Raw genomic sequence first — 18,163 nt, forward strand, 5'->3', positions numbered from 1 at the left:
TAACGCTTGAAATTTGTGTAATCGTCTAACATCTAATCGTATGGTGCACAAAATGACACGTAAGCAAGGAGGGGAGTTGATTTCAGAGGGAAACGCCTTACGGCGTAATGAAACCACAAAAGTGGTCCTACTAAAACAGCAACAAACTGAGTTGAAAGTATGCAAAGGATGATAGAATTTAGCATATTTTCTGTGCTTTCATCCACTAATGGTAAGAGCAAATTGATTCTCTTCAAGTGACCTTCTATATATGCAGATTTGAGAGACAAAGCAGGGGTTAGACAGTATTCCTTCAAACCAAACTGTTGCAACAGACAACGTCTCCACTCTGCTCCAGGAGATTCATGGTAGCCTCTTCCCTATGACTCACTACGATGCAAACCAAACATAACCAACTTATAGCCATGACCATTATTGATATTGAATTGATTAATTTTGAATTTATAAATTGAATGTTGGCCATCAAACTCTCTTTTACTTCCATTTTTTCTGTATATATTGTTAATTTTGAATTTTCGTGTACTTTTACTCATCAAATATCTGAAGATGATATCTTTTTGGTTTCAAAACTCAATTACATGGTACGTACCCTCTTCACCAATTATTCATTGTAGACATGCAAACAACCTTTGATATACAATGAAAATAAGCTAATCTATTTGTTGATAAAAACAAACAATCCCCCTTATTAAAAGAACGATAGGCAAGTCATTAGCAAATATAAAAGGTAAATAAGCATGTTACCATTGACACTATAGGAGCTTGATTGGCTTGCCTTGTACTTTGAATGAAAATAGCAAGCAATCTGCACAAAATAAGCAAGAACAATTGAAAGCTTTCCATCAATCCCTTAAAATCAAAAATTGTTCTATACAATCATGTTATCGTTAACCAACATATCAGCCCTGTAATAGCAGAAGCACACAACCCAAACATGCAACCCACTCACCATTAAATCCTCGGCAAACATATAAAGAAGAAGTGAGCAAAGGAAATCCCATTTCTTTGCAAACCAACAAATCAGGAAAGAAGGATAACCAGTTCACCTAATCCGAGAGTAATTAAGAAGTATCTCGAACAGTCACATCCATACACACACTGAATTCAGGAGTACAGACATATCGTTTGTTATATTTTGAAGGCACACAAGAGATTGAAATCTCCGTTTGCTTACAAGACACACAAATTGAATTCAAGTAAATAGATGGAAGGATATTTATGACACTGTGTCTAAGAGACTAACAGGAATTCTGGACCATTATGGACTTGTAGTTGTTGCTTATCTGATCTTGAAAGCTATCTTACTACTTACCATAGTGGTGGGATTTCATTCCACATTAATAATCCATCCTAAATTAGGAGATAGCATTTCTTAATCTCAATCTCACAGGGGTCATAATGATGTTATTGATTACTGATGCACAGACTAAACGCTATTGAAACGTCAATAGATAACGGTGATTTCAAATAAATAAAATCTTAAAAAATAAGAGTCATGATTTCAAATAAATAAAATCTTAAAAAATAAGAGTCATACCGACAAGTAACATTTCGATAAAGGCACCCAAAGATTAGAGCTTCCTGTGTCGAAAATTACAGTGAACTTCTGAGGAGGATTACCAAGACCAATTTCTCCATAATACTGAGCATCCAAGTAATTCTTCAGAGGAACATATTCTCCTTTTGCAGATTCGGAGTAGCCCAAATCCCCTCTCAGACCATACCTTCTATTAGCTTCATTAGAAAGCCCCCCTTCCCTTGCAACAATCCTTGCAGCCTGTAAAGTTTTTTGATCCAATCCCTTTTTCTTCAATTCAATTCTTGTTAAGCCGTCATTAGCCGCACAAACTGATGTTAAGACGAGAAAAGCAAGGCCAATATAAACGATAAAAGCCATTTGATCCAGGTTGCAAAGTTTCCTGCGGTCAGAGAGTAGAGATCTCATATATATTTTACAACGTATGGCTCGAATAAAATCTCTCAAAAAACATAATTATCAGCCAAATGCTATTCACACATCTGAACAAGAAACTTGGCCATTAACGTAAGATTTGGCAAACCTAGCTCTAATCCAACCCATGCTCCTACAGAAGTCGCTAAAGAAAGCCTTTGTTCAGAGCATTTCAACAGCATAAATATTATTAAACCCTGGCCAGCCCTCAAATTTCAATTCCCAGCAAACTAATTAACGAAATCCAGTTGAACTTTCAAATTGCATGTTTAAGCAAGAGCCACCAAAATATTCACGAAACTCCACCAGAACAAGGAATTTTACAGCAATTCAAGGACAGAAATCTAACTAAAATATATTAAAAAACCTCAGAAATTTTGAAACTAAATCTTCATCAAATTAACCAAAAGAAGGCTCATTGATCATCATTTGAATTCTATTAAAAGAGTCAAAGCTTATTTTGCTAAAAATGACACTGGATCTTCATCAAAAGAACCATAATAATGCTCATTGATAATTATTTGAGCTCTAAATAAAACATATTAAAAGCATCAAAGCCTATTTTGCTCAATATAAACCTAAATCTTCATCAAATGAACGAAAATAAAATTCATCAATCATCATTTAAACAGCAGGATTAACATTTAACACACATTTTTACCATTCCATCTTATATCTTATAAATTTAAACAAAATTTGCTTAATCTTCACAATAATTGCTCGTTTAAAACAAATTGTTGCAAATATTTCATCAAAAATCATCCTCAAACCTCAAATTGTTGCAAATATTTCATCAAAATCATCCTCAAACCTCAAATTCCATGACGGAGCCTTTAAACCGGAAGAATGACAGAACAGTTTGAATTTAACAAAATACGGCCATTTCTTGATCAAAATTTTCAGACTCCACCGAGACTTACTTCGAAACGGAAATCAAGAAAAGAAATGCAGCAGCTGAGGGAAATAAATTCAAGGAAACGTCCATCTTACCTCCAAAATCCACGCATACGCAAAGACACGAGAGCAATGCCGGGTAAACGAAGGGCATCAAGGGCATTGCGGAGGTATGCGCAGGTTCGATTGGCAATAACCATGAATTCAAATCACAGTGAATTCAAATAACAAGGAATTTTACAGCAATTCAAGGACAGAAATCTAACTAAAATATATTAAAAAACCTCAGAAATTTTGAAACTAAATCTTCCTCAAATTAACCAAAAGAAGGCTCATTGATCATCATTTGAATTCTATTAAAAGAGTCAAAGCTTATTTTTCTCAAAATGACACTGGATCTTCATCAAAAGAACCATAATAACGCTCATTGATAATTATTTGAGCTCTAAATAAAACATATTAAAAGCATCAAAGCCTATTTTGCTCAATATAAACCTAAATCTTCATCAAATGAACGAAAATAAAATTCATCAATCATCATTTAAACAACAGGATTAACATTTAACACACATTTTTACCATTCCATCTTATATCTTATAAATTTAAACAAAATTTGCTTAATCTTCACAATAATTGCTCGTTTAAAACAAATTGTTGCAAATATTTCATCAAAAATCATCCTCAAACCTCAAATTGTTGCAAATATTTCATCAAAATCATCCTCAAACCTCAAAAACCTTGACGGAGCCTTTAAACCGGAAGAATGTCAGAACAGTTTGAATTTAACAAAATACGGCCATTTCTTGATCAAAATTTTCAGACTCCGCCGAGACTTACTTCGAAACGGAAATCAAGAAAAGAAATGCAGCAGCTGAGGGAAGTAAATTCAAGGAAACGTCCATCTTACCTCCAAAATCCACGCATACGCAAAGACACGAGAGCAATGCTGGGGAAACGAAGGGCATCAAGGGCATTGCGGAGGTATGCGCAGGTTCTGCGATTGGCAATAACCATGAATTCAAATCACAGTGAATTCAAATAACAAGGAATTTTACAGCAATTCAAGGACAGAAATCTAACTAAAATATATTAAAAAACCTCATAAATTTTGAAACTAAATCTTCCTCAAATTAACCAAAAGAAGGCTCATTGATCGTCATTTGAATTCTATTAAAAGATTCAAAGCTTATTTTGCTCAAAATGACACTGGATCTTCATCAAAAGAACCATAATAACGCTCATTGATAATTATTTGAGCTCTAAATAAAACATATTAAAAGCATCAAAGCCTATTTTGCTCAATATAAACCTAAATCTTCATCAAATGAACGAAAATAAAATTCATCAATCATCATTTAAACAGCAAGATTAACATTTAATACACATTTTTACCATTCCATCTTATATCTTATAAATTTAAACAAAATTTGCTTAATCTTCACAATAATTGCTCGTTTAAAAAAAATTGTTGCAAATATTTCATCAAAAATCATCCTCAAACCTCAAATTGTTGCAAATATTTCATCAAAAATCATCCTCAAACCTCAAATTGTTGCAAATATTTCATCAAAATCATCCTCAAACCTCAAATTCCTTGACGGAGCCTTTAAACCGGAAGAATGACAGAACAGTTTGAATTTAACAAAATACAGCCATTTCTTGATCAAAATTTTCAGACTCCGCCGAGACTTACTTCGAAACGGAAATCAAGAAAAGAAATGCAGCAGCTGAGGGAAATAAATTCAAGGAAACGTCCATCTTACCTCCAAAATCCACGCATACACAAAGACACGAGAGCAATGCCGGGGAAATGAAGGGCATCAAGGGCATTGCGGAGGTATGCGCAGGTTCTCCGATTGGCAATAACCATGAATTCAAATCACAGTGAATTCAAATAACAAGGAATTTTACAGCAATTCAAGGACAAAAATCTAACTAAAATATATTAAAAAACCTCAGAAATTTTGAAACTAAATCTTCATCAAATTAACCAAAAGAAGGCTCATTGATTATCATTTGAATTCTATTAAAAGAGTCAAAGCTTATTTTGCTCAAAATGACACTGGATCTTCATCAAAAGAACCATAATAACGCTCATTGATAATTATTTGAGCTCTAAATAAAACATATTAAAAGCATCAAAGCCTATTTTGCTCAATATAAACCTAAATCTTCATCAAATGAACGAAAATAAAATTCATCAATCATTATTTAAACAGCAGGATTAACATTTAACGCACATTTTTACCATTCCATCTTATATCTTATAAATTTAAACAAAATTTGCTTAATCTTCACAATAATTGCTCGTTTAAAACAAATTGTTGCAAATATTTCATCAAAAATCATCCTCAAACCTCAAATTGTTGCAAATATTTCATCAAAATCATCCTCAAACTTCAAATTCCTTGACGGAGCCTTTAAACCAGAAGAATGACAGAACAGTTTGAATTTAACAAAATACGGCCATTTCTTGATCAAAATTTTCAGACTCCGCCGAGACTTACTTCGAAACGGAAATCAAGAAAAGAAATGCAGCAGCTGAGGGAAATAAATTCAAGGAAACGTCCATCTTACCTCCAAAATCCACGCATACGCAAAGACACGAGAGCAATGCCGGGGAAACGAAGGGCATCAAGGGCATTGCGGAGGTATGCGCAGGTTCTGCTATTGGCAATAACCATGAATTCAAATCACAGTGACCACTCCATTCCGCCGGTGTCTCTTCCCCTTGCCATTGATTTAACGCTTGAAATTTGTGTAATCGTCTAACATCTAATCGTATGGTGCACAAAATGACACGTAAGCAAGGAGGGGAGTTGATTTCAGAGGGAAACGCCTTATGGCGTAATAAATAAATAAAACTTAAATAAAATAAATAAATAAATTCAAAAATGTATAGAATAAAAAAAATATTGGATGTACTTATTCGGTTCTTTTCATGGTTATCATATATATAGAATCAATTTTATGATGGTTAATTTTATTTTTGGAGATAAGATGAAAATATATTTATTCTTGTTGGTTAACATCTATAAACTTTTTGAATCAGGTGGATGGATATTAAGGATATATGTCTTTATTTGTGCCATGCTCGCATCAAACCTTTGGAGGGCCTTGGTGGGGCGGGGCATTTGCCAAAACATAAGTAGAGATAAATATCTCGACAATGCCCAATTGAAGGATTGGGTCAACATTGGTGCTCCAGTGAAGAGTAAGGCCTCCTTTGTTTGGCACAACATGATGAAATTTCAACCTTGGCTTTGTAACAATCTCAGATGGTAGTTGGAAGGGGCAACAAAATACTGATTGGCCTAGACGCTATGGTTGGTTTAGAGGGGTGCCACTCCCTCTCATTGCCCATTATCCAACATCTACATAGCCAAAATATTAAGTTGCTAACACACATTGGGGTTGTTTTCAATGAGGTATTTCCCTCTACATATTGGAGGAGAGCAGTTGAGTTGGAGCTACAGTCGAATCTAGACCTTGAATGGGAGTCCTTCCATACACATCTGAAGCAAGCAAGAATTGTTCTTACTGAAAAAGAGGATAAGAACAATCGGGGAGGTATCTTAGAGAGAGGAAAAATTTTCTACTAAGGATGCATATTTATATATCTCTGTTAGGCTACAACTAGACCCCTACCCCATTTGGATGGCTTGGATGTGGAAGTGGGAGGTTCCAGCGAAGCTGAAATGCTTCACCTAGCTAGTTGTCCACAACCGAGGAAAAATTTCTACTAAGGATGCATATTTATATATCTCTGTTAGGCTACAACTAGACCCCTACCCCATTTGGATGGCTTGGATGTGGAAGTGGGAGGTTCCAGCGAAGCTGAAATGCTTCACCTAGCTAGTTGTCCACAACCTCATCATTGCTTGGGACAACCTTTTGAAACAGGATTCTTAGGCCCTGATGTTTTCCCTCTTTGTAGATCAGTTGAGGAGAACATTGTACACCTCTTCCTAGTATGCCCCTTTGCCCACGTTGTTTGGGAGGAAATCACTACTATGCTCAACATCAACTGTGCGGTGGACAAAGTCTCTATCCTCTCTTGCCTCCAAAGTTGCTCAATCCACAATAGACAATATAGATATATTGCTCAGTATTTTTTCTAGGGGATTTGCCGCTGCCAACATGTTTGCATTTTTGACAATGTTGTTCCAGATCTGAGGCAAACTTCATTCAAAACTATTGGGTATTTCTTAGAGATTGATCCCCTAATATCAAACAGATCCAAGAGTGGCATGACCTTCAAACATATTAGGAATAACTTCCCCAGGGATTTTTTTGATGGTGCCTTTGTGAGGGTTGCATGTGGTTGTGGAGCAATTATTTCCCTTTCCCCTTCACAACATTATCACTTATTTTGGTCTAGTGGTTCTCACACTAATATGCTTGCCGAGGTGCTTGCCCTTTGGGTAGTTCTTTGTTGTGCATTATGGCTTGCAGTGGAAGAGATTGTCATCTTTGGGGACTCAAAAGTGACAATCGACTAGGCATTCGGTTCCTACTCTTTTGATGTTCCAACTTTGGGTCACTGGTTGGAACATATTAGCTCAATGAGGGCTAGATTTCGCTCCTTATCCTTTCGCCACATTTTTAGAGAGCATAATTCATTGATGCATAAACTCTCAAAGCGTGGGGCCTTGGCACATCCTGGATATCTTCATTACGAATGTTTGGTTCAGGACTTTGTCATAAGCTAATGATCCTTCATTTTTTCTCGATGGACTGTGCCGTTGCCTGATTTGTCCCAAGTTGACGATCATGTTTTTTTGCTTTTCTGCCTAGACTATGAGCCACTCTCTCTGGGTCATTCGCTGCCATATGTAGTGGTATTTTATTTTTCTGGTGAGATGGTCATATGAGTGAGGTACGAGACCTTTGTATGCTCTGTATTTTTTGTCAGCAAATGGGTGTATGTCTCAGTGTACTATAATCTATTTTTCTCTTTTTAACATTCTTACACAATTGTAGGATAAAGTGCAAAGGAACTTAACTTGATGTAATGACTTTATTTTAATTAAGGTTGGTTGATTTTTCATTGTGAAGAAAAAACATTCATGTTGAATTATAATAATATTTATTCATGCTAGATTTTAGGCTTCTGTGGAAGTTTTTTGCAGTGGTATGATCCGGATTATCCACAGTTTTGTGTTCATTCTGTCGACGTTTCAAACCCCAAAGAGGGTCCATCATCAGGACTAATAGAATATGAAAGAAAGCTTTCTTTCATATTCTATTAGTCCTGATGATGGACCCTCTTTGGGGTTTGAAACGTAATGAACACAAAACTGTGGATAATCCGGATCATACCACTGCAAATATTTATTCATTTAGTGTAGTTATAATTTGATTCCATTAATTTTAAATATATATACTATCTATTTAAAAATACATATTTTTAATTTATCTAAATTATATATTCATTATAATTTAATTAATTTGAATATATATAAAAAATTAATATTATAATTGATTTTAATTAAATATTCTTTAAAAATAAAAATAAGTAGATTAACCTTGTGAAAGGATGTCAATTTCAAAATAACAATATAGTTATATCTAATTGACAAAGTGGTGTGACACAAAACTGTGGATAATCCGGATCATACCACTGCAAATATTTATTCATTTAGTGTAGTTATAATTTGATTCCATTAATTTTAAATATATATACTATCTATTTAAAATATACATATTTTTAATTTATCTAAATTATATATTCATTATAATTTAATTAATTTGAATATATATAAATAATTAATATTGTAATTGATTTTAATTAAATATTCTTTAAAAATAAAAATAGGTAGATTAACCTTGTGAAAGGATGTCAATTTCGAAATAACAATATAGTTATATCTAATTGACAAAGTGGTGTGAGTAGCACATCCTTGACTACTGAAAAATAAAGAATCCCTACCTACTTTATTGATAACTTTCTGAATTATCGGAATTCGAGGGTCGGGTTTGGTAAAGCTGCTACTTGAGCCGTTATAAATACGCTTGTATCTTCAGAGATTGAGCGGAAGCTTATTGCGGTCTTTTTATATGATTACGTGCTTCGCCTTATTCCATTGTGCTTCCTTTGCTGTGTGACTGGAGTGCAGATCGTAAGTATCATATTCTTTATTGCCTTCCAATAATAATTGTGTATGTCACACATAATATGATGTCGTGAACAGGAAAAAGTTTGAACATAAATTGTTTATCTCGTACAAATTATCATCAACGCGTCGTTTCTGATATGTTATGTTCGAGTTGCAGATTTATCGAAACACGATCCATGGCGTCAAATGTTCTTGGCTTTCTCAATGAGAAGAACATATTGGTGACTGGATCAACCGGTTTCCTCGGAAAAAGTATTAAATATTTCAGACAATACTTTTATTCTTTTATAATATATCTTTCGACGATAATGAATGTAATTGCTGTTCACATATGTAGTTTTCATCGAGAAAATATTACGGTCGCAGCCCGGGATTGGCCGCATTTTTGTTTTGCTAAGGGCGGATGATGCTGAGTCTGCCAAAATCCGATTCAAAAGTGAAGTAAGAAATCTGAGTACTCTTCCTACTCATAAATTGGCCAATGCTCTGCCTACGAATGATGTCAATTCTTTGCTATGAATGACAGGTTTTGAAACTGGAGCTGTTCAGTAGATTGAGGGAGCAACATGGAGACAGCTTTGAAAGATTCGTATTCGAGAAAGTTGTTCCTGTGGTTGGAGACATTGCAACGGATCATAATCTTGGAATTGATACGGAGAGCACCAGAGAGCACCTCCTGAGAAATCTGGATTCCATTGTAAATATTGCAGCGAGCACCGTGTTTGATGACAGGTTCGTTTATATTTCCTCTTGGCAAGCTGATTACTCCTTGCTATAGGAAAGAATTTATATTTTGAATGTAAGGCCTAACACCTTTGCGCACAACGTAGATATGACATTTCTCTGAATGTCAACACCAAGGGAGCTCAGAATATTGTGGAATTCGCGCAACGATGCAGTAAACTTCAAATCGTCTTGCACGTCTCCACTGGTAAGTGGACAGATTTTGATCCTATCTATCAGATGAAAAAGGTTTATGAAAAGTTTAAAGAAGGTTTCTGAAAGGTTTAAAGAAGGGACAAAAATATTTAGACCAGAATAAATTTACATGAATTTGGTGATTTAATTGGGAAGTATATTTCATTTTTTTTTTTAATTGTAGAAAATTTAGATGGTAAAAATAAAATGATATTTGGTTTTAAAATACAGTAATTTTAGAAATTGGTTTTTTATTAATTATGTAATAATTTTATCGAGGTTATATATTTGTAATACGATATTATATTAGGCTATTTTCATTTCTATAATTTTCAATTTCATTAAATTTCTGTTTATGTTAATTTATTTTTTTATTAGAAGTAAATTAAAATTAATATTAAAATTGTGTTTTTTTTGGGTCTATATTTTCTAATTTAAAAAAGCCATTCTATATGTTAATTTTATTTTAAGTCTAATTTTTGTATTGAGAAGTATCTTTACATCTAGACTGTTTTTTAATTGAGAAGTATTTTACATTTAAAAATACTTTAGAATATATAATTATTTAAGATTTAAAATAACGTATATAAATTTAATTAATAAATATATAAAATTAATATTAATGAGATTGATAATGAATTTATTAAAAATGTTATATATATATATATATATATATATATTTCAGATTTTTTATTAAGTGTTGTGAGGAATGAAATCAATTGATATGTAAATGTTTTTTTAAATCTTACCAGAAATTTGCATGGGGAGTCATATGATTTTATAGAGTTAAGATATTTGTATTCAGAGAGATATGATCATAAGAGTTAAGATAGATATACACATATAAATAAATAAAATTTTATTTTAAAAAAATTTACATTTTCATATAAATTTTTCTTTTATAAAACTAAAAATAAAATTAAGAATATATATATATATATAACTTTAAAAATTTCACTGTATAATTCACAAACTAAAAGATATTAGTTCATAGTAATGTATTATTTTATAAAGTTTTTTTGTGGGACTAAAAAGGCAAGACAACCCCTGAGAAATTCAAACTAGTAACCTATCATAGAAATTACATAGACACCCAATTTCATGTAATTAATAACATATTATTAAAATATTTTTGACTATAATAAAATCATATTAAAATATGTTCAGTATTGTAGAAATGAATATTTTATTTATGATTTTTATTTATTTAATAATTTTATTATCAATATTTCTTTAAAGAATATTTCGAAAATCCATATTCAACCTAACGAATTATATATATATTTTTATTTGGATTATAAAAAATTTCCATGTAAAACTTAAAACTAAAGGAATTATACATATTATTAATTTAGAATCATAAAAAAACATACATCGAAAACTTAGCAAGTATATAGTAGTATCTAAAAATCTTGGATATTGAGTAGTCAGATAAAATGTGAACATAATTGAAAAGAAAGAGATGTAGCTCTCAGGTGTGGCCTGCACCTGGAGACTACACTCACCAAAACTTGAGAGATCACTCTCGTCCACTCTATTCATCATCAATGAAAGATTACATCAATAAATACAATACTAGGAAATAGGAAGTTGCACCCAAACCTCATAACTATAGGAACTAATCCTAAACTAGGGAGAAATTCACAACAATGTAACCATTTTCTCCATTAATATCAAAATAATATTAATTATTTTTAACTCCCCCCCTTAATGGAGAAAGGGTTCTCCTGGACTCCTAGCATCTTTCTAAACAATTCAAATTTCACTCATGCAAGAGGCTTTGTGAAAATATCAGCCACATTGTCACAAGTTTTACAATATACAACAGCAATTTCTTTAGACTGTATTTTCTCTCTAACAAAATGGAATTGAGAGTCTATATGTTTGGTGTTTTTGTGAAACATTGGATTGTATGCTAATTTAATGGTGCTCTGGTTGTCGCTTTTGATAGAAGTGGGTTGCTTCTGTTCTTTTCCTACATCTTTAAGAAGCCTTCTCAACCAGATCGCTTCACACGTTCCTGCACACAATGCTTGATACTCAGCTTCACATGAAGACAAGGCTACAGTACTCTGCTTCTTGCTGCTCCAAGCTATGACCCCGGAACCTATGTTGAATGCATAACCTGTGATGGACCTCCGATCATCCAGGTTACCTGCCCAGTCTGAGTCTGAAAAACCTGCTAGAGTAACATCAGATACATCAGTGTATAAAATACCATAATTAACAGTACCACAAAGATACCTCAACACGCTCTTTGCTGCTATCCAGTGACTTTCAAGCGGTTTCGACATAAATTGGCTCAACACACTAACAGAGTATGCCAAGTCAGGTCTGGTTGTTGTAAGATATATCAGGCTGCCAACCAGCTGTCTGTACATTGTGGCATCAACCTCCTTAGTGCCATCATCACTGCTCAATTTCAGATTCTGCTGCAAAGGTGTCGCTGCTGCTCTACACTGATCCATACCAAACTTTTCCAACAGATTTCTGGCATACTTCCCTTGGGTAAGAAAAGTTTGCCCAGTATCTCTGAATACTTCTAATCCCAGATAATAGTGAAGGCTTCCGAGATCCTTCATCTCAAAAACTTGTGCCATGAGCCTTTTGATTCCTCTAATTAAATCATCTGCATTTCCTGTTAAAATCATATCATCCACATATAGAGAAATCAAAATAATCTGCCCCTGATTATTGTACTTGGTATACAAATTTGGGTCATTTAAACTTCTATGGAAACCATGCTCTACAAAGAAAGAATCAACCTTTTCATACCAAGACCTGGGTGCTTGCTTTAAACCATATAAAGCCTTTTTCAACCTACAAACAAGCTGTTCCTGCCCCTGCTTTACAAATCCTTCTGGCTGTACTAAGTAAATTTCTTCTTTTAAATCAGCGTTTAAAAATGCAGATTTAACATCAAGCTGGTGTAATTCCCAATTATATTTAGTAGCTAAAGCAATAAGTATTCTGATTGTATTTAGCTTTGCTACAGGTGCAAAAGTATCATCAAAATCTATACCTTTCTGCTGTGAATATCCTTTTGCAACCAGCCTAGCTTTTAACTTATCTATACTTCCGTCTGCATTCATTTTTGGTTTAAACAGCCACTTGCATCCTATGGGTGTTTTATTCTTAGGCAGCTCAACTAAATCCCAAGTGTCATTTCTAGGAATTGATTCCATTTCTTCATTCATTGCAGCTCTCCATTCCTCAAATTGACTAGCTTCTTTATAATTAGAGGGCTCTATAATGTTCAAAAACTTTGACATCAACGCATAGTTTCTCAACTTCAATGGTAATTAAGTCTTCCTACCTGACCTCCTTGGTAGGGGACTTACCTCAAATTTGTTTTCCTCTGCAATAACTGGGCCTGCTTTTTCACCTTCTTGTTGTTCTTCTTCATTCTCTTCTTTCTGCTCCCTTTCATCCTCGCTGCTTTCCTCCAACAGCAATGGAATGTGCCAATCATCTCCAACATCAGCTTTCCTTTCCTGTACCTGTTCATGAAAGACTACATCTCTACTTTCAAATGTCTTACGAGACTCAGGATTGAACAGTTTGTATGCTTTAAACTCTATGCCATAACCAACAAAGATGCATTTGACTGCCTTAGGGTCTAGTTTCTTTCTATCAGCTTTGGGTACATGTGCAAATGCCTTTGACCCAAAGACTCTTAAGTGGTTTACTGCTGGTTTAAATCCATATAAGGCTTCAAAAGGGGTTTTAAAGCCAAGAAACCTAGTAGGACTTCTATTTTTTAAATATACAGCAGTGTTTATCGCTTCTGCCCAAAAAATATTAGATAGACCCTTACCTTGCAGCATGCTCCTTACACATTCCACCAATGTTCTGTTTTTACATTCTGCAACTCCATTTTGCTGTGGTGTGTGCGGCACTGTATACTGCTGAACAATCCCGTGAGATTTGCAGTATTTCATGAATTCTTTTAATTTGTATTCTCCTCCTTGATCAGATCGGAGAATTTTAATACTTTTTCCAAACTGCTTTTCCACCAGGGTTTTGAAATCTATAAAACATTGGAAAGTCTGACTTTTCTTGTTTAAAAAATAAACCCATGAATACCTAGTGCAGTCATCAGTAAACAACAAAAAATAGTATGATCCCCCTAGCGACCTTGTCTGCATGGGACCACATACATCAGTGTGCACTAGCTCTAGGATTTTTATTTGCCTCCTCCTATTATGCACAGGGAACTGTTCTCTGTGCATCTTTCCTAAGGCACAACCATCACAGTTTAACTGAATGTTACGAAAGATGGGAAGACCTTCGACCATACCTTTCTTTTGTAACAACATGAGATCCTGCAGATTCAGATGACCAAACCTCTGATGCCAAAGTTGTTCAGCTGTCGACTCTCCTACAACCATGGCTTGCTTTGATATACTTTTTGCATCCAATCTGCATAGGGTTCCAACTCGCATGCCTGTTGCAACAATTTCATTCCTGCAATCCTTTATCACACAGTGAGTCTTGAAGAATTCGACATGCATATCTTGATCAGCCATCATGGATACAGATATCAGGTTTTTCTTTATTCCAAGTACATATAAAACATTTGAAAGGTGACTAATTTTTCCATTTGGTAACTTAACTGAAATCACCCCATGACCTTTAATCTGATATCCATTATTATCCCCTAGATATATTTTTGATCCATTTATAATTTCTTCAAGACTATCAAAAAATTCCTTATTACCTGTCATGTGAGAGGATGCTCCGGAATCGACATACCAGATGTCATCTTCATTCGATGCTGAAAGGGCACAGTCGACTGTGAACAGTCGAAATTCATGACTGAAGTCTTCTTCTTCAACAAAATATTCTCTGTGTTTTGGATTTACCTGTCTCCTCCTTGCCTCATCAACCTGCCTCTTATAATAACAATCTCTTTGTATATGACCCTTCTTTCCACAATAAAAGCATTTCTTTTCAGAATGATTTGCAATCATACCTTTATGACAGTGATGTTTATGTGTTGTTCCTCCTTTCTGGACTGATTGCTGCTGTGACTGCTTCCCTTTAGATAGTCGTCGTTTTGCCATCAGCGCGAGATCGTCACTTTGGGGGTTCAGATTCAGGTTCTGCCGTCGCTCTTCCTCTTGCTGCAAGATCGCAGTGAGATCATCAAACGTGGGTGTTTTCTCCCTTGCCGAGACTCCAGTGATGAAGGTTTGGAAATTATCACGCATCCCATTCATTGTAATTGCAACAAGATCTTCATCAGCCACCGCCACTCCAATGGCCCCCAATCCATCTTTAACATCCTTAATTCACGCGACAAATGCAGTAGCAGACTCCCTTTCATCCATCCTCATTGAAAATAGCTTGCTTTTCAGAGCCAAAACTCTGTTTGTATTCTTGGTCTCATACAGACTTTTGATTTTCATCCAAATCTCTGCGGACGTTTTACAGTCTCTGATGTGTGCAATGACATTGTCTTCGTTCTGTGTGGTTGTAGTCGGCTTCTGCTCATCGCCTGTCACTATACCCAAGCATTCGCACCTTCGAGCAGGGTCTGAATCTTAAACTTCCAATTCGTGAAGTTAGACCCGTTGAGTTTACCAGACTCGTTAAGGTAAGATTCCATCGTATTACTCATTGTGAATCTACTTAACAACAACAAAAACAATCCCTGTCAGATCGATCTGTCACCTCTGCCACTGATCTACAGTGTCTGGCACTCCCGCTCCAATGAGAAAATTCGGCGTTTCCAACACAGCCGAAACAATGATCTGATCACAATTGATCCGATCCACCTCTCCCGGATTGATCTGCCACTTCGTCGATCCTGCTCTCCGTGCAGATCGCCAAACGAAGGCGAGGTTTCCCGCAGATCTCCTCTGGCGCTTTCCCGATCTGTCTCTCCCGGACGGATCTGCAACTCCGCCGATCTGCACCGTTTGCAAACCACCAAACGAAGCTCACGCTATTCGCAGATCCCCTTGGTGCTACCCTGAGCGAAAAATCCGCGCTAATTCAAAATCGCTTAGAGTATTTTAATTGGCGCGACTTTCTCGGTAAAATCCCGTGCTAATCGGGCTTTCTGGCGCTTTGGCGCGATTTATTCCTCAAAATCCGCGCTAATTCCTCTTCTGGCGCGACTGTCAGCACAAAATCTGCGCTAATCGACCTTTCCACTCAGAATTTTTTTTTTCGAGTCCGAGCCAGGTGTTCTGCAGTCCACCTGCTCAATTGAGCACAGAGCTCTCGTGTACACACATCCACAAAGGCACTTCAAGCCACACAGGCAATTCCGCCACACAGGCAAGCTAGCTACTACAGGCACTTCAACCTCATAGGTGACAAAAGATCAGGCTCACTCAATCTGAGCTCTGATACCAAGATAAAATGTGAACAGAATTGAAAAGAAAGAGATGTAGCTCTCAGGTGTGCCTGCACCTGGAGACTACTCACCAAAACTTGAGAGATCACTCTCGTACACTCTATTCATCATCAATGAAAAATTACATCAATAAATACAATACTAGGAAATATGAAGTTGCACTCAAACCCCATAACTATAGGAACTAATCCTAAACTAGGGAGAAAGTTACAACAATGTAACCATTTTCTCCATTAATATCAAAATAATATTAATTATTTTTAACTTAGTCTAACAAAAACCGTATTAACATATTTTAAGAAACTAAACAAATATATTTTTCATAATAGTGAATATCGCTGTGTCTCAGGATTCCATAGTCCATATCTATGGAATGGACAAAAGCTTACGTTGTAGGACGTAAAAGTGGACGAATAAAAGAGAGTCGTCTGAATCGGGGGAACACTTCAATGGACAGTAGAGAACCTGAGGACGAAAGCAGTCCACCTCTGAGCTTAGATATCGAAGCAGAATTCGGTGTACTGGAGAAAACACAACTCACACTAGAGGCCTCGTCAACTACTCATACTGGAAGCACAAGTTCTGTAAAAGACGGCAAAGTGAAACGCCTTAAAGAATTGGGTTTAGAAAGGTTAGTAGCCTTCGGACGTCTATTTAAATTGCATCGATTTCATTGTGAGAGGAAAATTATTAGATTCATGCATTCATGATGGGTATCTGAGCAGGGCAAGAATGTTTGGGTGGCCAAATACATACTCATTTACCAAAGCTATGGGAGAAATGCTCATAGAGAAATTGAGGGGAGATCTTCCACTGGTCATCCTCCGAACCGACCATTATTGAAAGTACTTTGGCAGAGCCCTTCCCTGGCTCATTAATATCCATCCTTTATTGTTAGAATCTGGCTAGCACACACAAATATTTCAGGATAATGCTATTAATATGAGTATCATATCATTATTCACATTGATCATGTGCTTTTTCGGGTTCTCATGCAGAACTATGGACACTGTTATAATAGGTTAGGGAAAAGGGCAAATCTCATACTTCTTAGCTGAGCCGGAACTCATTGTAGACGTGGTCAGTCACTTCAATTTCTTCCAGCATCAAACTTCCCTACTTTCTCCCATGTGGTTGCGCCCAAATATATAAACTGCTGAGAATTTACATTTGATGTTGTTCGTTTGACGATTAACAGATTCCAGCGGATATGGTGATAAATGCGATGATAGTAGCTATTTATTAATGTAAAAATAACAGAAATTGTTTATTAATCGTTAATTTTTGGTTTGAGAAATTGTTTAGGGATTTTTAAATGAGAAATTGTTCAGAGATTTTTAAATTATTAACATTAAATTGTTTAGGGACTTTTAAATGAGAAATTGTTCAGAGATTTTTAAATCATTAACTGCATCCAGTGTGGACAACACCAGCTTTAATATGAGTAAATTTTTTCTCAGTGAATTTAACTAATGACCTTAACACCACGAAGTGTCTTAACAATACACACTTTCATTCCCATAAACGAATTACCAAATATTGTTATTGTATCAAACTATTCAAATACAATTATAACATTATAAAGTGAATTATTAATATTATTATTATATCAAACTATTCAAATACAATTATAACATTATAAAGTGAATTATTCTTTTCAAATAAAGAAAGTGAATATATAAAAATGTAATATGATTCATTTATTAATATAAACGATATAGAGTTTTATAAGATACCAAATATTGTTATTGTTCCAAACCATTAAAGTATAATTGTAAAGTTCTGAAACCAATGTAAAATTGGAAATTTCTTTTCAGATGAGGAAAACAATTGTGAATTGTATGAGTCTATGGCTCTTTTAGCATTATTAGTCCCTGCTTGTGGCATTGGAGGGAATATTGCGACCGATAAACA

At 35.0% G+C, this 18,163-nt stretch overlaps 3 protein-coding genes across 3 annotated transcripts; 2 read left to right on the plus strand and 1 right to left on the minus strand.

Moving 5' to 3' along the window:
- Window positions 1-681: 681 nt before the first annotated feature.
- On the minus strand, window positions 682-1,914 carry LOC149209364 (aspartic proteinase oryzasin-1-like). The gene is made up of 2 exons (XM_089394259.1): window positions 1,538-1,914; window positions 682-805 (listed from the first exon to the last, which is right to left on the minus strand). The coding sequence occupies exons 1-2, from the start codon at window positions 1,895-1,897 to the stop codon at window positions 689-691; spliced, it is 477 nt and encodes a 158-aa protein (XP_089250385.1). The 5' UTR covers window positions 1,898-1,914; the 3' UTR covers window positions 682-688.
- Window positions 1,915-9,140: 7,226 nt separating this feature from the next.
- Window positions 9,141-9,966, plus strand: LOC149209365 (putative fatty acyl-CoA reductase 4). The gene is made up of 4 exons (XM_089398599.1): window positions 9,141-9,216; window positions 9,302-9,405; window positions 9,491-9,696; window positions 9,795-9,966. The coding sequence occupies exons 1-4, from the start codon at window positions 9,141-9,143 to the stop codon at window positions 9,964-9,966; spliced, it is 558 nt and encodes a 185-aa protein (XP_089254725.1).
- Window positions 9,967-16,617: 6,651 nt separating this feature from the next.
- Window positions 16,618-17,092, plus strand: LOC149209366 (alcohol-forming fatty acyl-CoA reductase-like). Its single transcript, XM_089398600.1, has 2 exons — window positions 16,618-16,880; window positions 16,975-17,092. Exons 1-2 carry the CDS (start codon window positions 16,618-16,620, stop codon window positions 17,090-17,092), a joined length of 381 nt encoding a protein of 126 aa, XP_089254726.1.
- The last annotated feature ends 1,071 nt before the right edge of the window (window positions 17,093-18,163 follow it).

The sequence above is a fragment of the Pinus tabuliformis genome, chromosome 1_2, assembly GCF_031772625.1.
Source record: "Pinus tabuliformis cultivar Carrire ecotype Pingquan chromosome 1_2, CPIR1, whole genome shotgun sequence".
Classification (NCBI taxonomy): Eukaryota; Viridiplantae; Streptophyta; class Pinopsida; order Pinales; family Pinaceae; genus Pinus; species Pinus tabuliformis.

Coding starts and splice junctions, on each gene's coding strand:
- LOC149209365 (XM_089398599.1), top strand. CDS start 9,141: ATGGCGTCAAATGTTCTTGGCTTTCTCAATGAGAAGAACATATTGGTG. Junction 9,406..9,490: donor AAATCCGATTCAAAAGTGAA/GTAAGAAATCTG, acceptor TATGAATGACAG/GTTTTGAAACTGGAGCTGTT. Junction 9,697..9,794: donor AGCACCGTGTTTGATGACAG/GTTCGTTTATAT, acceptor CGCACAACGTAG/ATATGACATTTCTCTGAATG.
- LOC149209364 (XM_089394259.1), bottom strand. CDS start 1,897: ATGGCTTTTATCGTTTATATTGGCCTTGCTTTTCTCGTCTTAACATCA. Junction 806..1,537: donor TATCGAAATGTTACTTGTCG/GTATGACTCTTA, acceptor TATTTTGTGCAG/ATTGCTTGCTATTTTCATTC.
- LOC149209366 (XM_089398600.1), top strand. CDS start 16,618: ATGGAATGGACAAAAGCTTACGTTGTAGGACGTAAAAGTGGACGAATA. Junction 16,881..16,974: donor AAAGAATTGGGTTTAGAAAG/GTTAGTAGCCTT, acceptor GTATCTGAGCAG/GGCAAGAATGTTTGGGTGGC.